At 42.0% G+C, this 25,052-nt stretch overlaps 1 protein-coding gene across 1 annotated transcript in view; it reads left to right on the top strand.

The window, feature by feature from the left end:
* Nucleotides 1-25,052, top strand: part of IL23R (interleukin 23 receptor) — a 777,663-nt gene that overhangs the window by 697,037 nt on the left and 55,574 nt on the right. Inside the window, exon 14 of the mRNA XM_069641944.1 lies at nucleotides 13,482-13,596. Coding sequence (XP_069498045.1) covers nucleotides 13,482-13,596 — 115 coding nt within the window. The remainder of the gene's footprint in view (nucleotides 1-13,481; nucleotides 13,597-25,052) is intronic.

Genomic DNA, 25,052 nt, shown 5'->3' with positions numbered 1-25,052 from the left:
CCCCAGATAACTCAGAGAGATTAAGTGAAAAATAATGCTTTCTGTAATGATCAAAATTGTTGTAATCTTTCATTTGAATGTGAGTTACTTTCCTTCATGGCAAGAGGTCAAAGTCATGTCAAGATAACCAAGTACACACTATGCTTTTGGCATGGAGTATATGAAAGGGGAATCTGAACAGCAGAATTTCCTTTCAGAGATGGAATTACCTGCATTATTTCATTAAATTAATAAATAAATAAAAATCGAGGCCTCCTGCACCCTTGTAATCCGTCACAGTAATAACGACTGCATCATAACTTTGTAGACATTTGTGCCCAAACAAGATCTACCCAAACTCTCTATGGATTACTGGGTAATTCACTACTCTTTTTTTTCTTTTGTTTATCTGCATTTCTTCGGAGGGTTTCCTCCTTGACTACTTTTTTAATTTGGATTCTTACAAATAAACCGAAAATCTGGTAGTGGAGAACACTCATTTTCCATCTACAGCATTCATCAGTCTCTTCGATTGTTATCCCATGGTGTATATCACAGTCTGTAAGCAACAATATATCTAAATTTATTTTCAACGCATCTTTAAAAACAGGAACAGTACAAATGTGTAGAGCACTTTAAAACACAGAGCATTTACAAAGGCCTTCATCAGGAAAAACCATACATATACGACAGGCTGAAGATTCCTAAACAGTCAACATTGTTATCATAACATTTCTTTCCAAGAGGCGCATCACACTGTTGAGAGCCCTTGTTCAACCATGTTGTAGATGTGTATGTTACATTCATTTGAACATTCCTTGTGTGCAACCAGAGCTTGTTTTCACTTTTTTTCGCTGTCTGGAGTGTCAAATAATTTTTTTTTTATTCTTTATTTATTCGTTTTAAATGAACAGTAAACAGTAACAATTAACAGAAAAACATAGCACAAGTTTAAAAAGCAATAAAGTATGTGTAGAGAAATATATAACAGAGTAAGAGTTATTTGAACTAGTACACATTCAAAAAACTAACCCAGCTTTTCGCATAAGAATGTCATTTTCCTTGTCTCCTGTATATTACCTTTTCCATGCTAGCAAGGCAATTCATTTCCTCAATCCAATCAACAGATTGCGGTGCAATTTGAGACTTCCATCCTTGTGAAATCATTTTTTTTCAGATTGATGCCCCTCTGAATAGTAATTTTTCTTTTGAAGAAGAAAGGGCCTCTAGTAAATCATTACCTCCTAGAACCATTGTTTTGAAATCCAAAGTGATATCCAAATCTAGAACTCTCAAACACATTGTACAGACATCATGCCGAAACCACGTACTCGTACACAATCCCAAAGCATATACTCTATACTGCTCACCTCGCTCCCACAGCCCCAGTAAATATCAGAATCCAGCAAACCTCTCTTCAGCCTTTCAGGGCTCAAGTACACTCCGTTGAGGATCTTTATTTGCCTTGAACTTTCACTCAGACTGAGTGAACATAGATTTACATCTGTACACATATCATACCACGTCTCTGATGAGATCTCATACCCCAGCCTTCTACTCCATTCATCTCTGAGTTCAGTATTTTCTTTATATTTTGTCACAATTTGTTTATATACCCAACTTGCCTGGTTCCCTTTCCCCAGTAAAGAGATCCAGACTATCACCTCTGCTCCAGTTCACACCTTTTCAACTTTCTGAAGTCTGCATCTGAATAATTTCAATGTTATACTTTGCACACAACTCCTCGCCATTAATCTGTTTTCCTTCCTTGCAAATGCCACTTTATCCAATTTATCCCACCAATAAACCACTCGGACCAGAACAAAGTCTTTCCTTTGTCAGTGATTGCAGGATTCAACCAGATTGAAGCACCCAGTGATTTCAAAGCAACTGAACCCAACATGTCATATAGATTTTTCCATGTATCCCTCAAGGGCTCAGTCAAGGGGACTTTCTTATTAGTCCTGTTTGTTGTCGTTAGAACTGCCCTAGGAGTAAGTGGGCCTGGGAGACTCTCCTCAGCTACAACCCAGCTATCTGGCTGGTTTCTCAAGAAAGGTACAATAAATTGACTAGAAAATGCCAGATGATATGCTCTGAAGTTAGGTACACCAAGGCATCCCTTCTCCACTGGAAGCTGAAGCTTCCATAACTTTAGTCTAGGGGGTTTCTGATCCCAAAGAAATGGTTTTAGTAAACCATCAATCATTTTCCAATAATGTTGATTAATTTTCATGGGAAGCATGCTTAATATGTAATTGATTTTTCAAGCAGAGTTCATCTTCTGGGCGTTCACTTCGCCCCATAGTGATAAATGTAACAAAGACCACCGCTCCAGGTTAATTTTGAGATCACTCATACATCACCCATATTCTCTTACTCCATATTTCCAGTCACGGGTGTTAACCATATGCCCAGACACTTTATTCTTTTCTCACACCATTGGAAGCCCCAGCTAGTTACCAAAACTTTATTACAAAAATGTGTTATAGGCATAACCTCTGATTTGGGCCAATTAATTTTGTATCCAGCTACCTCATGAAATCTTTCTAGTGTATCCATCAGTACAGGTAGTGACATATCTAGATCCCTTAGCAATAGCAATAGGTCATCCGCATAGAACCATATTTTTTGTTCAACTCCTTGAAAGCTTACTCCTTTCAGACCTTGATTACACCTCAAAGCAATTGCAAGTGGCTCAATGGCTAAAACAAATAAGAGTCAGATCGCAGTCCATTTGTCTTAACATCCGCTATGCGATGAGCATACAATAGGGAAATCCACAAAATGAATTCATCCCCTAAATTCATGGCACGTAAGACCGAAAACAAGTATCCCCAGTTCACTCGGGCAAACGCCTTCCCGGCGCCAAGAGAGAACACAGCTATGTCCTCTTCCGAGTCCTGGGCCTGCGATATTGTAAGCAACAGGTTTCGTATATTGCTGGAAGTTCTACGGTTCTTAACAAAGCCAGATTGATTGTCATGCACCAGAGTCTGCAGCAGGTGATCAATTCTTAAGGCTAGTACTTTTGCTAAGATTTTGTTTCTGTATTAATCAAGCTTATTGGGTGGTTGCTAGATGGTAGATTACTATCCATGCCCTTCTTAAAAAAAAACTGAGATGGTAGCATGGTTGGTAGATGCTGGTAACAGACCCTCCTTCTTAGACTCAATGAACATATCTTTTAATAACTCCAGTGCTGACTCTGGCAGTATCTTGTAAAATTCAACATGTAAGCCATCCAGCCCAGGTGACTTCCCGGTGTTCAATTTGCTAATTGCATACCTGATCTCATCAGTAGTCACAGCATTATTAAGTACAATTGTATCCATATCTGTAATCTTTGGAACCACCAAGTCACAGAGAAAGGTTTTTCCATGACCCGCAATACCCGACACATTTTGGTACAAAGTTGTGTAGTATTGTTTGAAAACATCATTGATTTCAGTAAGGTTGAACGTGACAAGGCCATTAGCTCCCTTTATTGATGTTATCGCTGCCTCAGATTGTTGCTGTCGAAGCCTGTAGGCTAGCCAACAATCGCATTATATCCCCTCTCGAAGTACGAGCACTTTAATCTATACAATTCCTTTGCTGACCTTTCTGTTAGAATCCCATTCAATAATTTTTTTAATTTACATAATTCTGTTTTCTTCTCTATGCAAGTTGGGTCACACACTAATTCATTTGTAATCTCCTTAATGCGTGCATTCAAGTTTAGCCTAACTCCCTCCATGTTCTTCCTTTTACTACTCGACAAACCTAATGCAAGTCCCCTCCTGGTACACTTGAATGCTTCCCAAGTAATCCTATTGCTCAGCTCATCTGACCGATTCTCCTCTACAAAATGATCAGCCTCAGATCTAATCTTTTCTAGCAACTCTTCGTCCTGCAGGATAGAGGTGTTCATTTTCCAAATAAAAGATCTATGATTTTCAAAATCCAAATTCAAAACCAAAGACACAGGGGCTTGATCAGTGACCGTGATATTACCAATTTTACTTGTCTTAAAATTCTCAGTCATCTTGCCTCCTGTAAGAACCATGTCAATACGATAGTGCGTAGTGTGCGAGCCTGAATAGAACGTGAATTCTCTCAGATTAGGATGTTCTAACCTCCAACAATCCTTTAAATCGTAATCTGTAAGGATTGATTGAAAGGAACAATAATGACAATCCTTTCTCTGAACAGTTTTAGCCCCACTACGATCAATGGCTGGGTCAATCACCAAATTGAAATCATCAACCAGAATAATGTTAGGGGAATCTAAATCTTGCAACATCTGAGAGGTTTTTCTGAAAAAAGAACCGTCATCAATTGATGGGGCATAAATATTACACAGAATGGCCTTAACACCTTGAATTTCCACAAGCAATGTATCGCTCCTACCATCTTTGTGTGAACACTCCCTCAGTACTTTTACTGGAGCATTTTTTCGGATTAAAATTGCGACCCCTCTAGATTTAGAGGAATAACATGAGGCATAAAAGCTGCCCACCCATTTCTTTCGCAAATTACTTATCTCATCTTTCAGTAAGTGCGTTCCTTGTAGGAAGTAAATGTCACTCTGCATGTCATTCATACAATTGAAAACCTTCTGCCTTTTGATTGGATTGTTAATGCCATTCACATTCCAAGTGGAGACAGATAAATGAAGCCCCCTATTCAAAGACATTTCGAAAACCGATATAAAATACAAACAAATAAGCACTAGTTCAAACACTCTACAAATAAATTTTAAAAAAACACCCTCTCCCCCGATGCAGAAGTTGGAATCCAACGTCAACAAGAACCCAAAAAACCTAATACTCACGCACCCCTCCCAATTAGACTTAAGAACCCAAATTCAGCATCTTCCTAATATATATTCATGAACCCAAATATACATATATACATGCTACATAAGCTTCCAGTTACAATTTTTCATCATTTTAACTGCAAATATTCTGTATCAAATAGTTCACCACTTCACCTCCGTTACATGTCAGGAATATCCCCGAATAGTGTATTATTTCACACCTCCCTTAGCTTTTCTTATGTTCTTATACTCTTTCCAATTTTTCAACTCCATCCATGAATGATGGCGCTTACACCCATCTTTTGCCCCAAAATATGTTTAAAATCTCTCTTAGTATATATGTGAGAGTACCAGTATACCATATGCAGTTAAAAAGGTAAATCTCTATAGTCTATTATCCCCAACTTGAAAAGTTGAGAAATATGCTGTTCCCTGTTAGCATAAAGAATTTCATAACTCATATGTTTTGCAAACAACTATGTACCAGCACATTCAACTGATTGTCAAGTACAGACCCGAATTGTAGTTAACTCAAAATATAACAATATAAGCATGTAAATTAACCCATGTGCAGCAACCCCCATAATGCGTCTCATTACAAATCCCTATTTTCATTAATTATATCACATCTACAACCCCTTTTTTAGATTGGCAATGATTAATTACACTCTACATCTGCTGACTCCATATCCATGACAACAGATATTTAGTATATTTGTTTTGAGTCACCATTAAGAATTCTCCATCTAGTCCCAAACATCAAACTCTTACATAGGGGAAGACATGTTAATATCTAACATCTAAAAGTTTATGATCCAGCAAACAATGAATGGCTCCTCACCAAAACATGTATTAAATTATATTCACAGTAAGTACTCATTTTCCGCTAACATTTCTGCTAGTGCTATTTGCGAGACATGTATTATTCATTTGACATATTGCAGTAAACAAGTAAGAAAAATCATTGTTTTTTGGCGCTTAGTTGCTTTAGAAAATTTAGCTCATTCTTTCTCTTGCATTTGCTAACACCATCATCACATACACCTGGACGTTTTTATCTATCCACACTAAAAGGCATACCTAGAAGTTATCAGCAGTGTATATTCCTCGTTGTCTAGCAGTCTAAAAGCAACTCATGCCACTCTTTAGGAACAGGGGGCTAATTGTTACTCCATCAGATGTTTCCCCTTTTTGGTGTCGCATAAATTATTAAAGTTCATACGTTCCTGAGACCCAGCTGTTGCAATTTACTCCACTTGGAATTACTGCAGTGTTACCATCTGACCGGCATAGGTTTTATTGCATGTAGGGTGTTTGAGACAGAACTGCAGACTCTCAGTCAGACCTTTAAGTGTAAACGTTGTGTGCACGGTACATATAATTTAGGTGGCATCATACCAAAACATATAAAAAGAGGGCTTCCACACAATGTTTACTTCATTGTTGGTGAGTAAACTCCTTATAAATATTTTAGGTATTGTATATTCTCTGGCGTATTGAGCCATACACAAATCCATAGCCACAGGAATCAGAGCATTAAAAGGCTTAGACATCGCTTTAATAGGCAGTTTCTGCATAAATAGGCCATACTGAAAGTATCTTATTCGGCCTAGTACATATTTACAATACAGTATTTCAGATAAAACAGTCAATCATCCTACCGACCGTGCAATAGAAATACGCCAGAACATCTTTGTAACATTAGTTGATGGTATAGCTCACCGTTATATACTGTTTAACTCCTCTCATGAACAGCGGCAGACCAAATGTCCATCAACAGTCCAAGAGTGTAGCCTTCGAAATCCTGTACGTTGCAATGCCTGCCATGGATAAGCGCCCCCACCATCTGAAAATCTTTAAGATCTCAAGTCAACTTACGTTTCAGGTATGAGGAGTGATTCCTGACAAACCGCTTTCCTTAAAAAGGAGACGGCCGCAATCAGGGTCATTGTGCAGCACCTCTACACAGCAGCAGATTTCCGTGATGAAGCTATGTAACCGATTGAACGTAGCCGCAGTCTTCATTTGTTTACAGCAGATGTCATGACCGGCGTAGATACGATGTAGTTCCCGTCACGTAAGTCAGCTGATCCACGCAGACACAGGGATCTTTTCTCAAATACATCGATTTCGCCTCTTGCAATACAGAGCTCGAGGCGAAGGCTTTTTTAAAGGTAAAAACACGTTTAACTGATCTAGTTTGCAAGCGCCATCTTGATGAAAATAAAACATATTCACCAAGAATATTACATTAAAACAATAACGAGGTTGGCGCCAAAATTAAAGTGTAAAATAGTTCAGTCATTAATTGGAGAATCACAGAGCTTTTCAAGCCATAAACATGCTTCCTTAAGGTCAGAGGTGACTTTCTCCCCCTCAGGCACTGGTAAAGTCATAGCATTATATCTGTTTAGAAAAACTGTTACCTGGAGATTTTTTGCCAATTCTTTCATACCTTTAAAAGTCTTCCTGACTGCCATAAACTCCTTAGGATAATCTGGATAGGCAAAGATTGGCTTTTCATTAAAAGTAACAGCACCCTTGATCCTAGCTCCATTCAATAAAGACTCTTTCTTCCTGGAGAGAACAAAAGTCACAAGAATATGTCTAGGTCTGGAACCAGGAGTCTTGCCTATCCGGTATGCATAGTCGATGTCAGCTTCACATAAGAGACCATACCATAGCAGTCTTTAAAAATGCACATAATTAGTGGTATTAGTTTTTCACCACTTGGTTCAGGACTTTCTTCAACCCCAATCAATCGGATGCTTTTTCACTCAGCTTCAGATCCATTTCCATGCTCTTCTCTTTCCCTCATTGAAGATCAGTCTTTAGGACGTTGTAGTCTCTAAAACTGCCATTTCTGTACTCGTATTGACTGATTTCTTCTCCAGTTCGGCCACTCTGACATCCAAATGAAAGATCTTAGAGTTTAGTTCAGTCATGGTGCCTTTAACCTCATTCATATCCGAAGCCACCTGCCTCAGCAGTTTGTAAATATCTTGAGTGCTTAGATGTTCTTCATCCATGTCTAAAAGTTGCTTCTGTTTCTTAGAAGTTGGATTTTCTGGCTCCGGTATTTTTTTCTTTGAGTTCATAATTGATAATGTAATTTGTTTAGGGAGAAGGCCAGGAGCTGCAGGTTCAAGCAGCTGCTGCTTCAGCCAACATTCGGGAATCTCGTGTCAAATTATTTGAATTATGGAGTTATCTTTAGTATATTCTATGTTGTGTTTTGGGCACTTACGTGTTCTGTTATCAATGTTTATCTGGTGAGCGATGTGTAATATCTGCATATGGGGGCCTTCCCATCATGCTTTAACTGAGTAGCTGTCACACATTATAACCCGAATTTCGCAAATCGTGTTTATTTATTTATTTAATTATTTATTAGAAATGTTTAGCAACACAATCAGTTTAGGACCACACAAGCAGAAATTGGGGAAAGAGGATGCGAAGGAAGACCCACAGTATTAGATGGCCGACGTACCACGGTACGTAAAAGACTCATTCCCATTTAGAGCAAAATTGCATTCATGAGTATTTCCTGATGCCAATGAGGATTGTATGTTGCCAAACACATTACACATTTTTATCTGGCATGTGAAATGTATACGTGGAAACTTGGAACTGTTGAACCGCGCAAAAATGTTGTCTTTTAGAGCGAAACTTGATTAATACACATATTTGAACCTGGTTTCCTTCACATGTCTGAATAATAGGAATTTCATTGATTAAGAATAAAGTTCACAGTCTAAATCTGTGTATGATTTGAAGGTATGTTATCTATTCACTGGTTGCCGCTGACCCAGAAACACAGAATCCGCCAACTGACTGCCCAGTGCCACGGGGACATTACAAGTCCCGGCAGCGCAGGAAGTCAGGCAGCAGAATCAGTAACTTCCCATTCCCATGGAGTCCTATGGGACTCAATGGGAATGGGAGACGGAACCACCGGCACCGTTGCTAACAGTGCCGGTGCGTCTGTAAAAAGTCTGCCTGCAGGGGCCGTTGCACCCGGCAGGTGTGACCCTGCCGGGCGCAATGGCCGCTGCAGGCAGACCTGTAGTGTGGCAGTCTGGAAACAAGGGTGCCGGTAAACTTACCGGCACCCATGTTTAAAGAATGCCACACTTCGAATGATGCCCTCTGTTTGTAAAGACTACTGTCAGCAGAACACACACTAGAGGTCCCAGGGTTTACTGCACATTAACATGCGCAGGCCTTGTGCCTTCCAGCATATTATGGTTAAGCAGCAGAATCTTACCTTACTTCAACTCAATATGGGGGAGTGAACAGCTCTACACATAGTGGATGAAATGAAATGAAATGATATTTTAGTTATATCGCGCTCCTACACAAGTGTTTCATAGCGCGACCAGGCAAAAAGGGAGGAGAACAAGGGAGAACAAAAAAGAAAACAGCGGTCTTACAAGGCCCAGTAACATTTAAAAAAGCGAAAAGCCAGGACGAGATGTTAGACTCCTGGGGGACACCACATGTTCAGAGGGAGAAAGAAGATAGGAAGGACCCAAGTTGTACCTTGTGGGATGTGTTTACCCATGCATCCAAGCCCTACCATAAAACTGTGCAGTACTGGCATGGAAAACATCATGATGGCCAGAACTCCCCAGAGAATGCACAGGGAAAACATGAAGAATAGGCTGCCACCCATTTTTGCCTATGTTGTGAGCACAGGAGGGCACTGCCTAAAACCACCATTGGGCTACACACACAGTAGCCTGAAACCATTGGGCATGGCAATGCTGATTGCCAAAAAGCAACTCAGAACTGTGGGGAATTCATTTTCTTAATCCCAAAAATGGTTGCATTACCAGTACTCACCACTATCAGAAAGCCGGCGTTTTAAAACCACCAGACTTTTGTGTAAAACTGAACAAATGAAACAAAACCAGACCAAGGAAAGACTTGCTAAGAGGTGGATACAATGTAAAACTATATTCTGAAATGACTTGAAGGAAGTAATTATTAATGTATAGGTAAAAATTGTCAGTTTGATTTGAATGTAGAAAACTGGTAACAAAAAGCGACATTTAGCTGAAACCTGGCTTAATGAAGCTGAATTCTGCCTGACAACTACCCCCGACAGGAGTTGAAACTGGATCAACAGCCACTCTTCCCAGGCCTAGCTGCATCCTGCTGCCCCTTGCCAAAAGAACCTGTAGCACCTCTCTGATTAGATTAGGGGTGGAGCACCTGGGAACTGGAAGGGACAGAACAATGCAACTTCCTTGACTAAGGCAAATTTTATATTGGAGGCGTCGTAAAATAGCTTCCTCTTGGGAGAAACTGGGGGGCAGCTGTGCCTCTGTGAACAAGCTGGCTTGGGGGAAGTGGATAAACCAGTTATTCCACCATGTGATGTGGGAAGCCACAAACTTTTTTGACCAGAGCATAATTTTAAAAAGATAGATAACTCATAGTGCAGACTTGTCAGAATTATATAATTAATATCATTATTTTTGTGATTTTTCTGTGAACATTTTAAGAGGCGTTAGGACCCTGTGGTGTATTCTGGGGGGTTGCTAGCGGAAAATAGGGTCTCACTCCAAATGTATGCATGTTAAAAATCTGACACTTTATCATCTGTAATGCATATCCCTGGTGCACATTTGTGTAAAATCTGGAAAGGTTTAGAGGTCGTTATCTGGATGAAAAGGGGAGAATTCTGTCATCAGTGGACACGACATTGTACAAAGACAGGGATCGGATGGTTTGGTGCTACAGAAAATATGTTAACTGGACCTATAATATTAGAAAAATGGTACATAGATAAATATGTATTTGGGTCAGAAATAGATTTGTGTGCAAATCTGACAAGGGGAGGTTCCTCTGACCATAAAACCTACAGCATCACTCTGACTCACATTTCCTTCCCCCAATCAAGGGAGAGAGGAGGAATTGGCCAATGATAAGTGAGAGGGGCAGGTTTAGTTATGACCAACGCACACACCCACTTTCCAAAACACATAAAAAGAGACTGCTGGGACAGGTAGAGACATTCAATTCCATTTGCTGCGGAGCACGCTGACCGACGACTTAACATCCAGAGATCCAGACTTCAAATCCATCAATCTCCAGAACCGGTAGCAGAAATTAACTCCGGAATTTGTAGCAGAGAGGCCTGAATCCACCAGCTGAATCCTCTTCAGCAGGCCTCAAAACTAACCAAACTATTCAATAGCCGGGCAAGCTGTTTGAAGTTTTGCCGAGAATTTTTGCAAGAACCTGTAGAAGTACCCAGAAAGCAGTGTTACATCCAGAGTCCAGAGAGGCTAGACCAGCAGAGCAGAGCTGACCCAGATCGCTGTGAGCAGAACCGGTGCCTGATTGACCCGCCGAGCAGACAGAACCGCAGCCGGACGTGTTGACCAGATCCGTGACGAGGCCTAGTTCAAATTTATATTGTGAGTACCTAGCAGAAATGTGCAGAACCAATCTCTTAGTTAAAATAATCTAATCCAAACTATTTTAACCTAAGTATAACTGCCTCCTAGAAATCTTGTCATCTGTCATTCTAAAGCTGCAAGCTGTCATCTGTCATTGTAAAGCTGCAAACTGTCACCTGTCATTTTGAGTTTTACTTTAAATCCGAAAATCTACCTTTATTAAATCGTCCGTATCTCTTGAACCGTTTAGGCTCGAATCTAGGCTTTCCAACGAACCTAGAACCGACTTCCTTCTCCTTATACTTTTTCCGCAATCACGATTTACGCACTCGCGAAATTTACCGCGATTTGCGATTTTGGCTCAATTTCTCCACTTGTCAAAATAGCAGCTCCATTCTTTCTTTTGTTAAAATCCGTTTGCAACTTGGTAATAACTCATAGAGCATCGCTAAAGTGAGCCTGAACTAATACCAACACGCATCTCCCACTCACCCTGAATCTCTAGAGGGAATTAAAATCAGTTGGCACATTTTCCCATCCATTGCCATCACATTTAAAAGCATTTTGGGCCTGTGTTTCAAACTCCTACCTGTTTCCTCTAAGCTTGCTGGGGGGGAACTGAATTTCGTATTGTATTTGATTGCATTCCTGAGAACTGTGTGCTCCTCTTTCCATCTCCTTCCATTTCTTACATTGCATAGGGGAGGGGGGTGAATTGCCAGAGAAAAAGTGATCATATTACCTTTTGCTAAAATCATAACAAGTTATTTCTGTACTGCATTTTATTTCACCTTGTGTTTCCTTGAACCATATAAAGCATTCTTTCCGACCTTGTTCTTCTGTTCCTATTCATAGTTACCTCTTGCTGATTACTGCTCATATTCACAAGTGTAATATCCATTATCAATTTATTTATAGAAGTGTGATATATATATTGTTTTAATTTTCAAATAAACCTTTTAATTTGCAAAACAAACCTACTTCTTGGCTCAGTGGGGTCAGGGGGATTCTAAGAGGGGGGTGTTATACAAGGGTTGTCATCCAGAGTACTGAACTGGATATAAAAATACATCAATAAGGGTTTTCCTCAGCATCCCAGACTAGGCATTGACTTAGCTGTAGTGTTGATTGAATATCGCTTACAACCTGGGAGGGTCGGCCAGAGGGAAAAGAGGTCAGCCAGGCCAGAGCCTGATCAGTGATACCCAGTTTTTCAAGGAGACGATTGAGCAGGTGGTATGGTTGACCGTGTCGAATGCAGAGGAGAGATCAAGTAGGATGAGGACAGAGTGAATGTCAGAATCAAGGTTGGAGAGCAGGTCTTCACAGATGTTCAGGAGAGCAGTTTCCGTGCTTCTGGCAGCTCTGAAGCCAGATTGATGGTCGTGTAGGCAGCCAACAGAGTCGGAATGAAGGTTAAAGTGGAAAGCTTTTCCAGGAACTTACCCAAGGGAGTAATGGAAATTGGGTGCCAGACATGATGGATCAGCAGTGGATTTCTTGAGGATAGGATGCACAAGGGAGTGCTTAAGAGTGTGGGGGAAGGAGCCAGAGGCAAAGGAGAGGTTGCAGAAATCTGCAAGGGCTGGAGCAAGTGTGTCCATGTGGTCCTTAATGGTTTTAGAGGAATAGGGATGGGCCTGTTTTGATGAGGTTTTCATAGATAAGACTTGTCTAGCTACCTCATCGCAAGAGAAAAGAAGAAAGGAGGAGAAAGGGGGAGGTGGTAGCTGATGGAGGGTCAGCAAGCCGAGAAGAAATGGGAGGAGGAGGGGGAGAAGAGGAGAGGGTGGACAGGATGTCCTGGGTTTTAGTGATAAAGTGAGAGGCGAGGGCATTGCAAAGACCCTGGAAGGGGAGAGGAGGGGTTCAGACGGCAGCAGGGTTGGCCAGCTCCTTGCAGATTTTGAAGAGTTTGGTCGAATTGTTAGATGCTGCAGTGACATGGGCAGTGGGCGGGTCTCTGATATAGGGAAGCTGCTGCTGGGACAAGGGTAAGATACGCCTCCAGCCCAACTCATGCCTTCCTTTCTCACAAGGGCGTAAATTACGTACCACAAATTTGAGTAATAAAGATGGTAACTAGTAGCTCTGATTACCAAGTGCTTTAAAACTGGAGTTTCTGTTATTTAGTGCTTTATAAAGCACCCCATTTTTTTTATCAGAAACTATAACTCATCTTAAACCAGTGACTCTCAAAATGTTGATTGGATGAGACAAACAAAAATAAGTATTTTGATGAATGACTTCGTTTTAGGGCAAGGTTCTTCACCATTTGCTTTCTCTTTTAGGTATTCGCCTTAATAATAATAATAATGTTGCAATGTTGTTGGCGACAAGCTTCGGTGCAATCATCTTGACTGTTTTTCTTTTGATCATAATATCAAGAAAAAAAATTAGAAGCAGGTAATACTTTTCATTTTTACATTTACAAAATGTACCACTATGTAACAAATGTTGGAACTTTCATAATTTATAATTGGAAAAAAACAGCACAGTTGTATTAATTATATATCAATTGCAAAGATAGCTATACAGAAAATATAGGTGCACTCCTCTCTGCAGATGCATAAAGTGTTTTCGTACAATGTCTCCTAACGTCACCTGATCCGATCCACTTCAATAACATACTAATATTATTTCCCACTTCAAGTACACCATAACATTACACTGTAATTTGCCTTGCTAATTAGTAATATACCATGATGTAAAATTGCAATCAACTTTGCAAAAGTAGAGGTTAGAGAAGTTCAGCAGAAGTGCATAAAGAGAAATTTTAGGAAGGATGGTGGAGGCTTGCTGCGACCACGACAGGAGGTAGAGAAAAGGTCCTGAACCACCATGGGAGGAGGCATGAGCAAGTGGCATAGTGGCGAGGAGGGTCAGGACCAGCATGCATAGGCCCCTACTACGGAGAACTCTCAGGGTACAGGGTATCAGGGATACTTTTTTAGGTCTCTGAGAAAGCTGAGGATCGTCCAGGATCCACCCATCTACCTAAGACCACTAGAGAAGATTTCCTAGCTTTACAGACAACACCCCACCTGTTTCCCCCCAAAATGGAACCATAAACCTGAGAGACTATTGGAGAGAAATGAGTGTGCATGAAACTCTTCAGCCTTAGAGACTGAGAAGAAAGAGAAGGCTGAAGGAAACCCACAAGCCTGGGACTCAGAAAAAGAGCGACAATGGTGCCTGAACCTGAAAGTCACAGACTGGGATTAAGAAGAAGAGGGTGATGTGATGCTGGAAATGCATTGGAGGGACAGGGCCTCCCTGTAGTCCTTTTTTCATTGGTGTTCTGTATTATTTTCTGCCCAGGAGTCCATGTGGGACTCCTGGCAGTGCAGCTCTTCCTATTTTTGGTTTGGTGTACAGACCCATGGGATACCCTTAGGGCACCCATGGGTGGGGGTACAACCCTGTGCCCCTAGTGTATGTTTTTGGGCACCTGTGGGTGGCCCACAGAGCAGGGTATGGGCTGATGGCAGCTCCATGCTGAATTTGACAGGTGTTCTGGGTGTCCTCCATTTTGGGATACCTAGGCCCTGCCATTGGAATAAGTTGATTCCTGGTAGGAAACAAGATGGCCCCTGTGGCCTCTTGCTTTCTATTGCCTGTTACCTTGTTTTCCCAAAGTCCTGGGAAGCCCTGACTCTGTCCCTTCCCCCTGACTGGCTGTTGGGTGGAAGTGCTATATATGGTGTTGTTGTGAAGGCCCGGCCAGACTAGCTGGAGCCTTCCCAGTGACTGTATGTTGTGGGTACCTCCTGTGGGTGGGACCTGGGTGAATGGAGTGTGTGACCAATATGCACTTCTTGTTGTGGTTGTCTGGTTTCTGGCATGAGAGACAAAGACTGAGACAGCCCTGCCCGAAACTGGCCTGAATGCAGTGTGTAGTGTTGAATGGCTGGGTACTTGTCCCAATCCGCATTCCTTGTTGTGAGTGTCTGAGAGGGAGGAGGATGGCCTGAATGCACTGTGTGCCTGATTGGCTGACTGACTGCATGAATGCCCTTCTGTATGATTGGCTGCTGAGAGTGACCCAGCAGTGTGGATGAGAGACAGAATATTATATCTGGGGACCTCTCACCACTGGAAATTGTTCAGAAGCGTTCAGAAGCTGTGTCTACACTTTAAGAGTAACTGGAACAACTGATCCTCGACGCCCAGCTGGAAGAAGAAGACTTGCTGTTGCATTTGCTTCGACCGATCTGAAGGCTGCCGAATCTGTCGAAGATTGAGCCGAGAGGGGACCTGGTAAGGTGCCCTCTTCCCGTGCTCCGAGGGACCATCGAGCACCGCTAAACCTTTGCCGAAGCTCCCTGGACGCCAGACCGGAGACGGGACCGCAGAGGAGATCGAAGTGAAGCACCTGGACTTCGCCGTCGTCGACGTCCATTGACGTCGACCAGGGTTTGCAGGTTTGTGTAACCGCTGGAGGCCCCTTGAAGTTGTGTTGCCTAGCCGTGGGGACCGCTTGACGCCGTGCCGCCGACGACCGGAGCCACCCGCTCCTCTGCCTAAGAACATTCGAATCGAAGGACTCCCTTGTCCGCGCCGTCGACCACTTTATCCCGCCGGAGGAAGTCGAGGACGACCAACGAGCTGAGGAGAATCCGCCGGTGGGTTTCCTGCCACCTCACGACCACAAAGACTTTGACGACTCGACGCCCTTGCTGGGCCACAGTTCTTTACACTCTTTGCGGTCCAGAACTATCATCACCGAGGTACCCCACATGCCTCTTCCTTGCAGGACGCCAATGCTCCGTCGTCGACGAGCACTGCTCGGATCGAAGCTGCCGCCTCATCAACGCCGTTCTACCCTGTTCACCGTCGGACGTTCGACGACCCGTGACTCCTGCTTTAAAGGGAGGGCACTCAAGAACGGTCATCGATTCCCTGATGCCGAACGCCAAGTTCGCCTTCCTCGACGCCTCTCGACGATCCGTGACTCCTGCTTTAAAGGTGGTCACTCAAGAAGGATCTGTCGACGCCTCTTCGAAGAACTCTACTCCACTAGGTACATTGGGGGGTAAAAACATTATAGGAGGGAATAAGACTATTGAACAATATATGGACTGGGCTTGTCTATATATCTTATTTTACATGTTGCCCAGGTGGGGGGAATCTCCACAGAACTGTAGTTAAGTAGCTGACTCAGTACTCTGCCTATTGTTTCAACCACCTTATTTTCCTTCTTCTCTATTGCTGGTTTCCTGTTTATTGATCTGTGTGACATTTTTACATTGCTATGGATGCACTTTAATGAGATCTAATAATATTGGTGGTACCACTTTAGAATTGTAGATATTTACCATTGTTGATTTTCCTGAGCACAACGTGAGTTATAGTGACAGTGTACATACCTTTGAATATTAATTATATAAGGACTGTTTTCAGTAATACAGTGTGTGGACATACCTTTATGGGGGCTTGGGGACTACACTGTACTTAAGAACCAGCCCGAAACACCTCCCGAGAAGCTAGGCATTGATTGCTTGTCCATTGCTACCATAATAGAGAATCTTGGCTGGGGTCTTCTGTGCCTCTCCTCTACCATATGGAGAGCAGAAGTACAGACACCCCCTCCAGTCTTTACAGGCGGGTACCCTGAAACCTGACTTAAGTTTACCAAGAGGGCCTTTTAGCAAGGACCTTAAAAAGACAAGACCCACCCATTCTGAAGGTATGGACACTTTGGGCCATGTTGATATCCAGGTTTTTTTAATTTTGCTATCCTGGATGTATCTTTTTGTGATTACTTTGCCTGCCTGTAAGTTCTCAGAAGTTTCACTTCAGTCTAATTCCAAATGTCTCCCACACTTGTGACATTAGCTTGGATTGTATTTGTAAGCTAACGGCTTCTTATGAATACTCAGATAAAGCATCTGACCATTCTCCTACATAACATCACCAAATAGTAATGCAATCACCACTTGCTTTCATTGCAAGGTGCTGTATCACAAGATTCATTACTAGTCCAAAATAATTCCCATTCGGCCTGCAATTTGCAGGGGTGCAGCGCGTGCTGATCCCTTCCACTGCCAGGTGACATCTCTTGGCATGTGAGTATATCCTTTCATTTAAGTATTGGCCTGATGCATACTATGGTTTCCGGTTGAACTCTTTTTACCAATATGACCAGCCTTTATTTGTCCTGGGATGATATTTTGTTTAAATTACACGAGTGAAAGATGGTGCATGCTCTTAACATTATCTCCCTAGCTCCCGAGACTCGCCTCTTTGCATGCTTGTGGTGTCACATGACTACACACTCTAGAAGCAGAGTGCTGACATCACCAATATGATGGCACATAGGCAACTAGATTCCATATCGCACCCACTGTGAGGGTGCGGCATGGCTATGGCTGGCATGTTGGGGGCGCTACTTGAGATTAAGTGAGTGCTTACACTGCAATGTCTGCCATATTTAATGCCAGTGTTAAAGCCAACATTTCTGTGCATGGCGAGTTTCCACTGTTTAATTGCGAGCCTAGAGCAGGGATCCCTGAACACTATAACTATTTAATGGGAGTTCTCCGATGGAATGAACCTTCTTGATCTGCCACAGGTTCCACTGTTCTTCCTGTCATTCCGTGTCTCTCTTCTATCGCTTTTTTGTGCATCCCTGTGTTGCCTGATGGAGAGTTTTGCACTATATAAATCTTTATATATATATATATATATTTTACGTGATCAAGCGGTCTGTGTGCCGTGAAACGCGTTGTTCTGTGCTTTTTTCGTATCCATGCTGACTTTACAATAAAGGCATGTCAGTCTGGACCAACTTGGGTTTTTTTGCCTCAGTATAGAGAGTCATTGGGGCTTTCTCTATTTGTTTTTGGGAGTGCATTCCGTCAATTTCATCCCGCCTCCATCACGGACCGGGTAATGAGTTCTTTTTAAATATATATATATATATATATATATATATATATATATATATATATATATATATATATATATATATATATATATTCATTGATTGTTTAATATTTTCTCTTCAGCTGCACACCCATAATATGCATGCAAAACAATGATACAATTAGATTGTGAGTCCTAAAGCTAGTAATACAGACAAACCAACACGTACTTCCCTTACACAGATACTTCATTCACACTTTAGGTCCATAAATATATGCTAAAACAGAGGCCTCGTTATGAGTTAGGCAGAAATTCAGAGGTAAATCCTCCAAAAAATAGCCCTCAGGAATTACCCTTAACACCAATTTCCGCCTGATTACAAGTGGTGGTAGCCGTGTAAATCCCCATTTATTTTGGGTACATCGGACCCAATGGGGCTTTTTTTGGGGTAATTCCGTCAATTCTGCTGACACATGGTGGTCGATGTGCTTCGCTCAGCAAAGGATTGGTCACAAACGGGATGGGAGTCCACAGGTCTCGGTTAAGAATGATGTCATGTTATTGGCTTAGATCTAAAACGAGCCGCACCTGCTTTAGTACGCATAGGAAGGTTTTCTCCTTAACTCGACAATATGGGCTGTGATGTTGCCTTCCGGCAAGGGACCCATCTACCGGTATTTTTGTCCACATGGTTTTACAACATATCCAGAAATACAGAGGTGACCTTCTAGTGGCGGAGGGGACTGCAACACGGCTCTTGACACTATTCATGCTAAATCCACAGGGAGGCATCAGCTGATCAGGGAACATGCTCTCTCTGATGTCTGGAGGCTGCAACAACCGACAGTTCCATATGGTTCATACGCAAGGCGAGACATGTATTTGAACTTTTCTGGGGTAGCTCAGAACTGCATTAAGAACCAAGGTGGTAATATACTGATTTCCAATCATGACTCTATGAGTTTGGAACTGATATTGAATCTCTCCCTGATCAGGTCCTTTTAACAGAGTCTCAACAGATCCTACTTTTGGGATGAGAATACCAAGGATAAGATCAGTGAAGAAATATAACAATTTATAAAGAGTAATGGAAATGGTGAGGTTACCGACTCTACACTGTGGGAGGCCCTGAAGTGTTACATATGTGAATACTTGAAGTCTTCGATTAGTGGGAAGAGGAAAGAAAAGGAGAAGTAGATTGAGAAGTTGGAATATGAGATCACGCTAGTAGCAGGTTTTTTAAGAATACCGCAGTTTGAAGCCTCAGAGAAACCAATTGAAAAGATACATTTGAGCTATACAAACTGCTGAGGTGGAATGTTTTGTTCGGTCAATGGTCAAACTATTTTGAACAAGGGGAGGGACGTGACAGATATTTTGTTCACAGATGAGGTATGAGGCATAAGAGGATAACATCAGTAATCTAATTGTCAACAGGTGAGAGGAAGTGTTCCCTTGACAGAATAGCCACAGAATGTAGGTACTTTTTCAGTGATCTTTAAACCTCAATAATTGTGCCAGAGAAGCATGCCCTGACGGAATTTTAGGTCCTGGGGCTTCAACATCTGAATGGGAAAAATGTAGAAATGCTGGAGGAGCATATTCACCATGATTATTTGCATTGGAAGAGTGAACAGCGAATACACACTTAATCCAAATGGCCTGTCTATAGAGTACTATAAGATTATGGGAGACTCAGCGGTTGACCCCTTGCACGCTGATGGACTCAATTAAGCAATAAGTGGTGGGGGCTTTCGCTCGAGCTTTAACTTGAGACCTGAGCATTACCTGTCCTAGTAAAGTCCCCCCGACCAGAGGGGTTTATTTCTGTTAGCATCCTGGCTAATAGTCGTTTTTTAAAGTTGAGAAATGGCATAGTTGTCATTTTGCAACTTTAGAAATGGATTAGGGAAAAGGGAACTACACATAGTCCCTTCCCCCTTTTCATGGCGCCCATTGCTGCGACAGAGATGCACCAGGAACAGGGATTATTCCCAGCGCCAAATAGGGACAAGGGAGCAAAGGTAAGTGGGGCGGGGATGAGGGTGTGTGAGGGGTATGGAAATTGGGGTTGGGCATGAGGGAAGGAGAGGTAGGGCATTGAGCTCAGACTTACATGCGGGTAAGATCGTGGCCTCCCGCTTCCAAGGAGACTTAGAGAGGGGGCTTTATCATGAGGTAAAGACCCTGCCACAGGCTCCTGATTGGCTGGGAGGCAGCCACACCCTCCTCCCGCCGTATGCTAATATCAGATAATACTCTTCTGGGAATGTGTTATGATGTAAGTGTAAGTTTAAACAAGTTCATAAAAATGTATTACCAGATCCTAGTTAAACATTGAGCTGCACTATGAGCTCATTAAGTTCTAAGAATGTTATTCTAAGAATGTGGATGAGAGACAGGAGAGACTGCATGGAGAGAGCCATGTTGGCACTCGGCTCTCATAGGCCGCTGTCGCTGTAATGAAATAAATTACTGTTTCTTCATCACTGCTGCCTGGAGCCCTTATTTCCTCAGAATGCTTCAAGAAGCTATATACAGAAAATGATGGAACTGCACCAGCTTTGGATACACCTTGGCAGAATACACTACTGTACTTCAGTTCATTAGTATAAATGAACTCATTCTGGTCCCATTCAAACCTATCCCAATTTTGAAAAATGTTACCACATAGCCATTCCTGTTATCGTTGCAAAAAATATCTTTGTTAAAGGAGGTTTATAGTTCTTTAATATATTTTAAAGATGATTTATTAATAACACATATTTGATATAATATTTTATATGATTTGCCATTTATAACTTGCCCGTACACAAGGGTTTCCAGGCGCAAGTGATATAACATTATGAAACATTTTCACTTATAAAACCCTATTCAATTGACAGAAAAAAGTCTGGTAAAGGGGCGTTAGGGTTAAGATGTACCCCACCCTTGGGACTCCTCTGCCCCAGCAGTTAGCTAGTGGCCTCCCACCTTAGAATACTTTGACACTTCCCTCCTGGGCTCCCATGAGCACTTGTTAATCCATACTGTGCCTTTTATTTATGTACTTCTGTCACTGCACAATGCATATGTGCATTTATAGTAGCACTATAGTAGCACTATGTACAATTCTTTGGTATACGTATGGGAAATGTAGATGCAAAAGATTTGTAGAACATTGCTAAGTGGCAGTTGGTGGGTGGACGTTTAATATGTTGATAGGCTATATAAAGAGGTTTTTAAGTGATTGGTGGATATATGTGTGAATTGTTGAAAGCAGGCAATGAGGGAGTGTTACAAACATCACAGTAGAAAGAGTATAAGGGATGTTTTTTTTGTATAGGAGTGCATGTGCAATTCAGGTTTTCTAATAAGGCATGGGCTAGATAGGGGTAGGCAGAGACATTTCTGATGTCATCTTTCATGTACTGGGTGTTGGTTTTAGCAGTGCACGGTGGTGGCACGGGTTATGGTTGCTTAGCTTACCATAGCTGGTGAATTTCAGGGAGTTTTCAGTTTTACTTGTAACCATAGCGTCCCTTTAACAAAGTTTTCTTATTGAATATCCACACATTACAGGACCTAAGGTAGCAGCCCTGTAGTTATGGTTAAGTTGCTCAACCCATAAGAAGAGCACTTTTTGGACGGCTTATAACTTCAACCCCACAGACGACTCCTCATGAAACATTGCAAAAATAAGTATATGGCCCCGTCAAATTGATCCTGTGAAGTTTGGTGAGGTTTCGTGCAAGGGGGCAAAGTTATGGGAGGGGGGGCGTCCAAAAATGTGTGGTTTTTCCCACAGAAGCAATGGAAAAATAAATTTGCTCACGTCTAGAGCCCAAACCGTTGGATGGATTTTCACCAAATTTGCAGCAGAAGTGGCAGCTTGGCCCCAAAAGCGTGCTTTTGTAAATGTTGTGTAAATCCGTACAGTCGTTTTTTAAAAAAGGCCAAAAAGTAGGTAACATTTGTGATACTTGGGTTCAGTCTGCAAACTCACTTCCCTTTTCGGTCCACGCTCGGGCCTCCGATTGGTCCAGAGGGCGACGTGATGTCTGCAGACATCGGACACACCCGCTGATTGGTCAACAAAAAAGGTGGGGTGCGTCAGATTTTTGGAAACGCCCGCCATGTTGGATTCGCAGTCAGCGGGCGGTGTCTACGGACATCACGATAAAAACATATTGAAAAACGAGTGCTTTTTCAACTCCATCGTCCACGAACATTCCTGATGCCCGGGGCAGTCAGGTGATGTTCGCAAAGAAGTGAGATGTTCAGGGACATCTATGCCTATTTCTGCATTACAGGGTTGGTGAAGCTTTTAACTTTGGCGCCACTCAATGAAACTGCATGAAATCATGGAATTTCATTCTAGACCTGAATCCGAATGGTTCTCCAAAGTGTGGTGCTGTTTTGTCAAGAGGAAACACAATTAGAGGGAGGGTCTCTGAAGGGGCCCATAGGGGACCCTTGCATTGTGGAAACAAGGCAAAACACCACACACAAACTGATACGCCAGACACAAGGTTGTATTCCCTAAAGCTAGGGTTTATTGCAAAGCAAATAGTCTCAGTTGGCCAACTCGGTCTCACGCCCCGCGACGTGTGTCTCCAGACCTCGAGGGACGCAAGAGAGCAAATAGTGTACATCAGTTACATATATACAAAATGGACATCTTACAATCAGTCATGACATGTTTAACACCGCCCATTGTATAGTTTCTTTGAACTGGGTTTGATGATTGACAATTTCGATGAATATGAGACTCTCGAACATCTATTTTAGCAACAATATGCTACATTGCGAGTCTAGAGACATATTTCTTTGTTGAACAGAACACAGTGCTTCTGTTCTTGCGAGCAAGCTGCATACAGGGGAATAGTTGCATTCCAGGCCTTGCTAGCTCCTATTTGCTATTCGTGTCCTGGGAGTCAGCACGCTCTACTGGGCTTAGGAAAGGGGGGCCGTAAGAAAAGCACAATTCAAGCCTTTAACTGTTCCTTTCTAGCATTTCTACCATATTAACGATACTGGCTGGCATCAGTGAAATGATTAAATGCTGTGTTGCTCTCCTCCAAAGCTATATGCAGGAGGGGATTGGGCATTCCTCTCTGTGGCTGCCTACGTTATGTTTCAACAAATAACTCCCAGCCCCACGCCCTTGCTCTTTCGCGTTTGAACAACGATGTAACAGTGAAGCAGAATAAGCAGAATAAGCTTTCAGCTAAGCAGTTTAGAACAAAAAGCAATGAGCAAATGTTAGAAAACAAAATGGCGATTCTTGTTACATTAAAATGGCAGCACATTGGTTAATCTTATGAGTCTGTATTTCTGACGTGTAGTTCATGAGACAGTTAGTTTTCGGCCAACATGATAAATTGCCATTGATCGTGAGAGGTATCTATTTTGCTAGACTGACATCTCAAATTATTTTAAATGCTTATAGATGTGGTGCCTTTTGACAAATCTGTACAAAACTTTGCAAACCGATTTTAGACCTATATATGAATGTTGTTGCAAAGTTTGGTGGGATTTTGTCAGGGGGCGGCAAAATTAGAGGCGGGCTTCAACATTGTTAGATGACTTATAACTTTGTTACCATTTGACGAATTTGCAGAAAAGTTTTCAAACATATTATAGACACAACTTTGAATGCTTATGCAAAGTCAGAAAGGACTTTGTCAAGTGGGGGCTAAGATATATGACTATTTTATGCACGTACATTTTGACACTTTTCAAATAATAAAACATGAGTGGATTTGCAGCAAACTCAGGCAAGGAGCGTTGGCAAGGACCCAAAAGCATGGTTTTGGAAATGTGACTGTGTTTTATTTTTTTTTAAGTGTAATAATGTAGGTACAAAAAAATCATATACCTTTGGTGACTGAGGTATAGCCTGTGGCCATGAGCAGTGGCCAGATTGTCCGGGTCATGATGACCCGGACAATCTGGCTACTGCCCATGACTACGAGGGACTAGCAATGGGGTTAAAGTGAGCATGGCCACCAGGGACCGGCTATGTGGTAACGTTTTTCGAAATTGGGATAGGTTTGATTGGGAACATCTTTCATGTCCTGGGTTAGTCTTAGCAGGGTACGGTAGTGGTGCGAATTATGGTTGCTTAGCTTACCTTAACTGGCGAATTTCAGATGTTTTTCGGTTTTACTTGTAACCATAACAATGTTTTTTTGCATTGAATTACATACGTTTTTATTAGTGCAACTTAACCAAAACGCCCCTTTAACAAAGCTTTTTCAGTGAATATATATAAATGTATATGTATGTTGTGTGTTACATTCTCTACCCATTAGTGTTTCTACTCAACACTCATAACTACCTGATTTGTTTCTCGCTTCTTCTAGTCTTTGATGAAGTGTGTGTATGTATTTGGTGCGGGCTAACTTCTGTCTCTACGTATTCTTTCATTTCCGTTCCTTGCATGGCTTAAACCCTACCTATAAAAGCACCTATTTGTGTGTATGCGTTTTGCTGGCTGCTCTCTATCCCATGTCACAAAGTGAAATATCACTGCTGCTGGTATGGCGTGTTCATTGCCAAGATCTGTTATGCTTGCTTTATCTAATGAATGCTTACTCTATCGCCTACTGTGCTCCCTGTTGCTTGGGCCTACTCGCTTGCATCTATATCTGTGTGTTTGCTAACGTTGACTCTTGCATATAATTGCTGGTTAATAGTGTCTGTCGTCTTTCTGCGCATCTAAATTCAAAATGCATGTGTGTGTGCGTATGTGTTGCTGTTCTTCATTCATCTCTCAGTGAAGGGATATGGTGGGGTGACAGGGTGATCTGCTTGCGACCTGGACCTTTAGCCTTGGATGTGTGCTCTGTCTCGCGTTTCATGGGTTTTCTTAGTTTATATTTCCTCTCACGTGTGGGATGTAAGACATTCATCCCAAAAGTGGCAACAATACCCTGGATTGAAATGTTTTTAATATTGTCCTTTCCTTTCCCACTAGTGAGGCACTCAAGAACCAGATGTGTAAGCACCCC

Source organism: Ambystoma mexicanum, chromosome 1q (genome assembly GCF_040938575.1).
Source record: "Ambystoma mexicanum isolate Mex_15411 chromosome 1q, UKY_AmexF1_1, whole genome shotgun sequence".
Classification (NCBI taxonomy): domain Eukaryota; kingdom Metazoa; phylum Chordata; class Amphibia; order Caudata; family Ambystomatidae; genus Ambystoma; species Ambystoma mexicanum.
The sequence above is the reverse complement of the archived record's forward strand: the minus strand, read 5'-3'. Positions and strand labels throughout refer to the sequence as shown.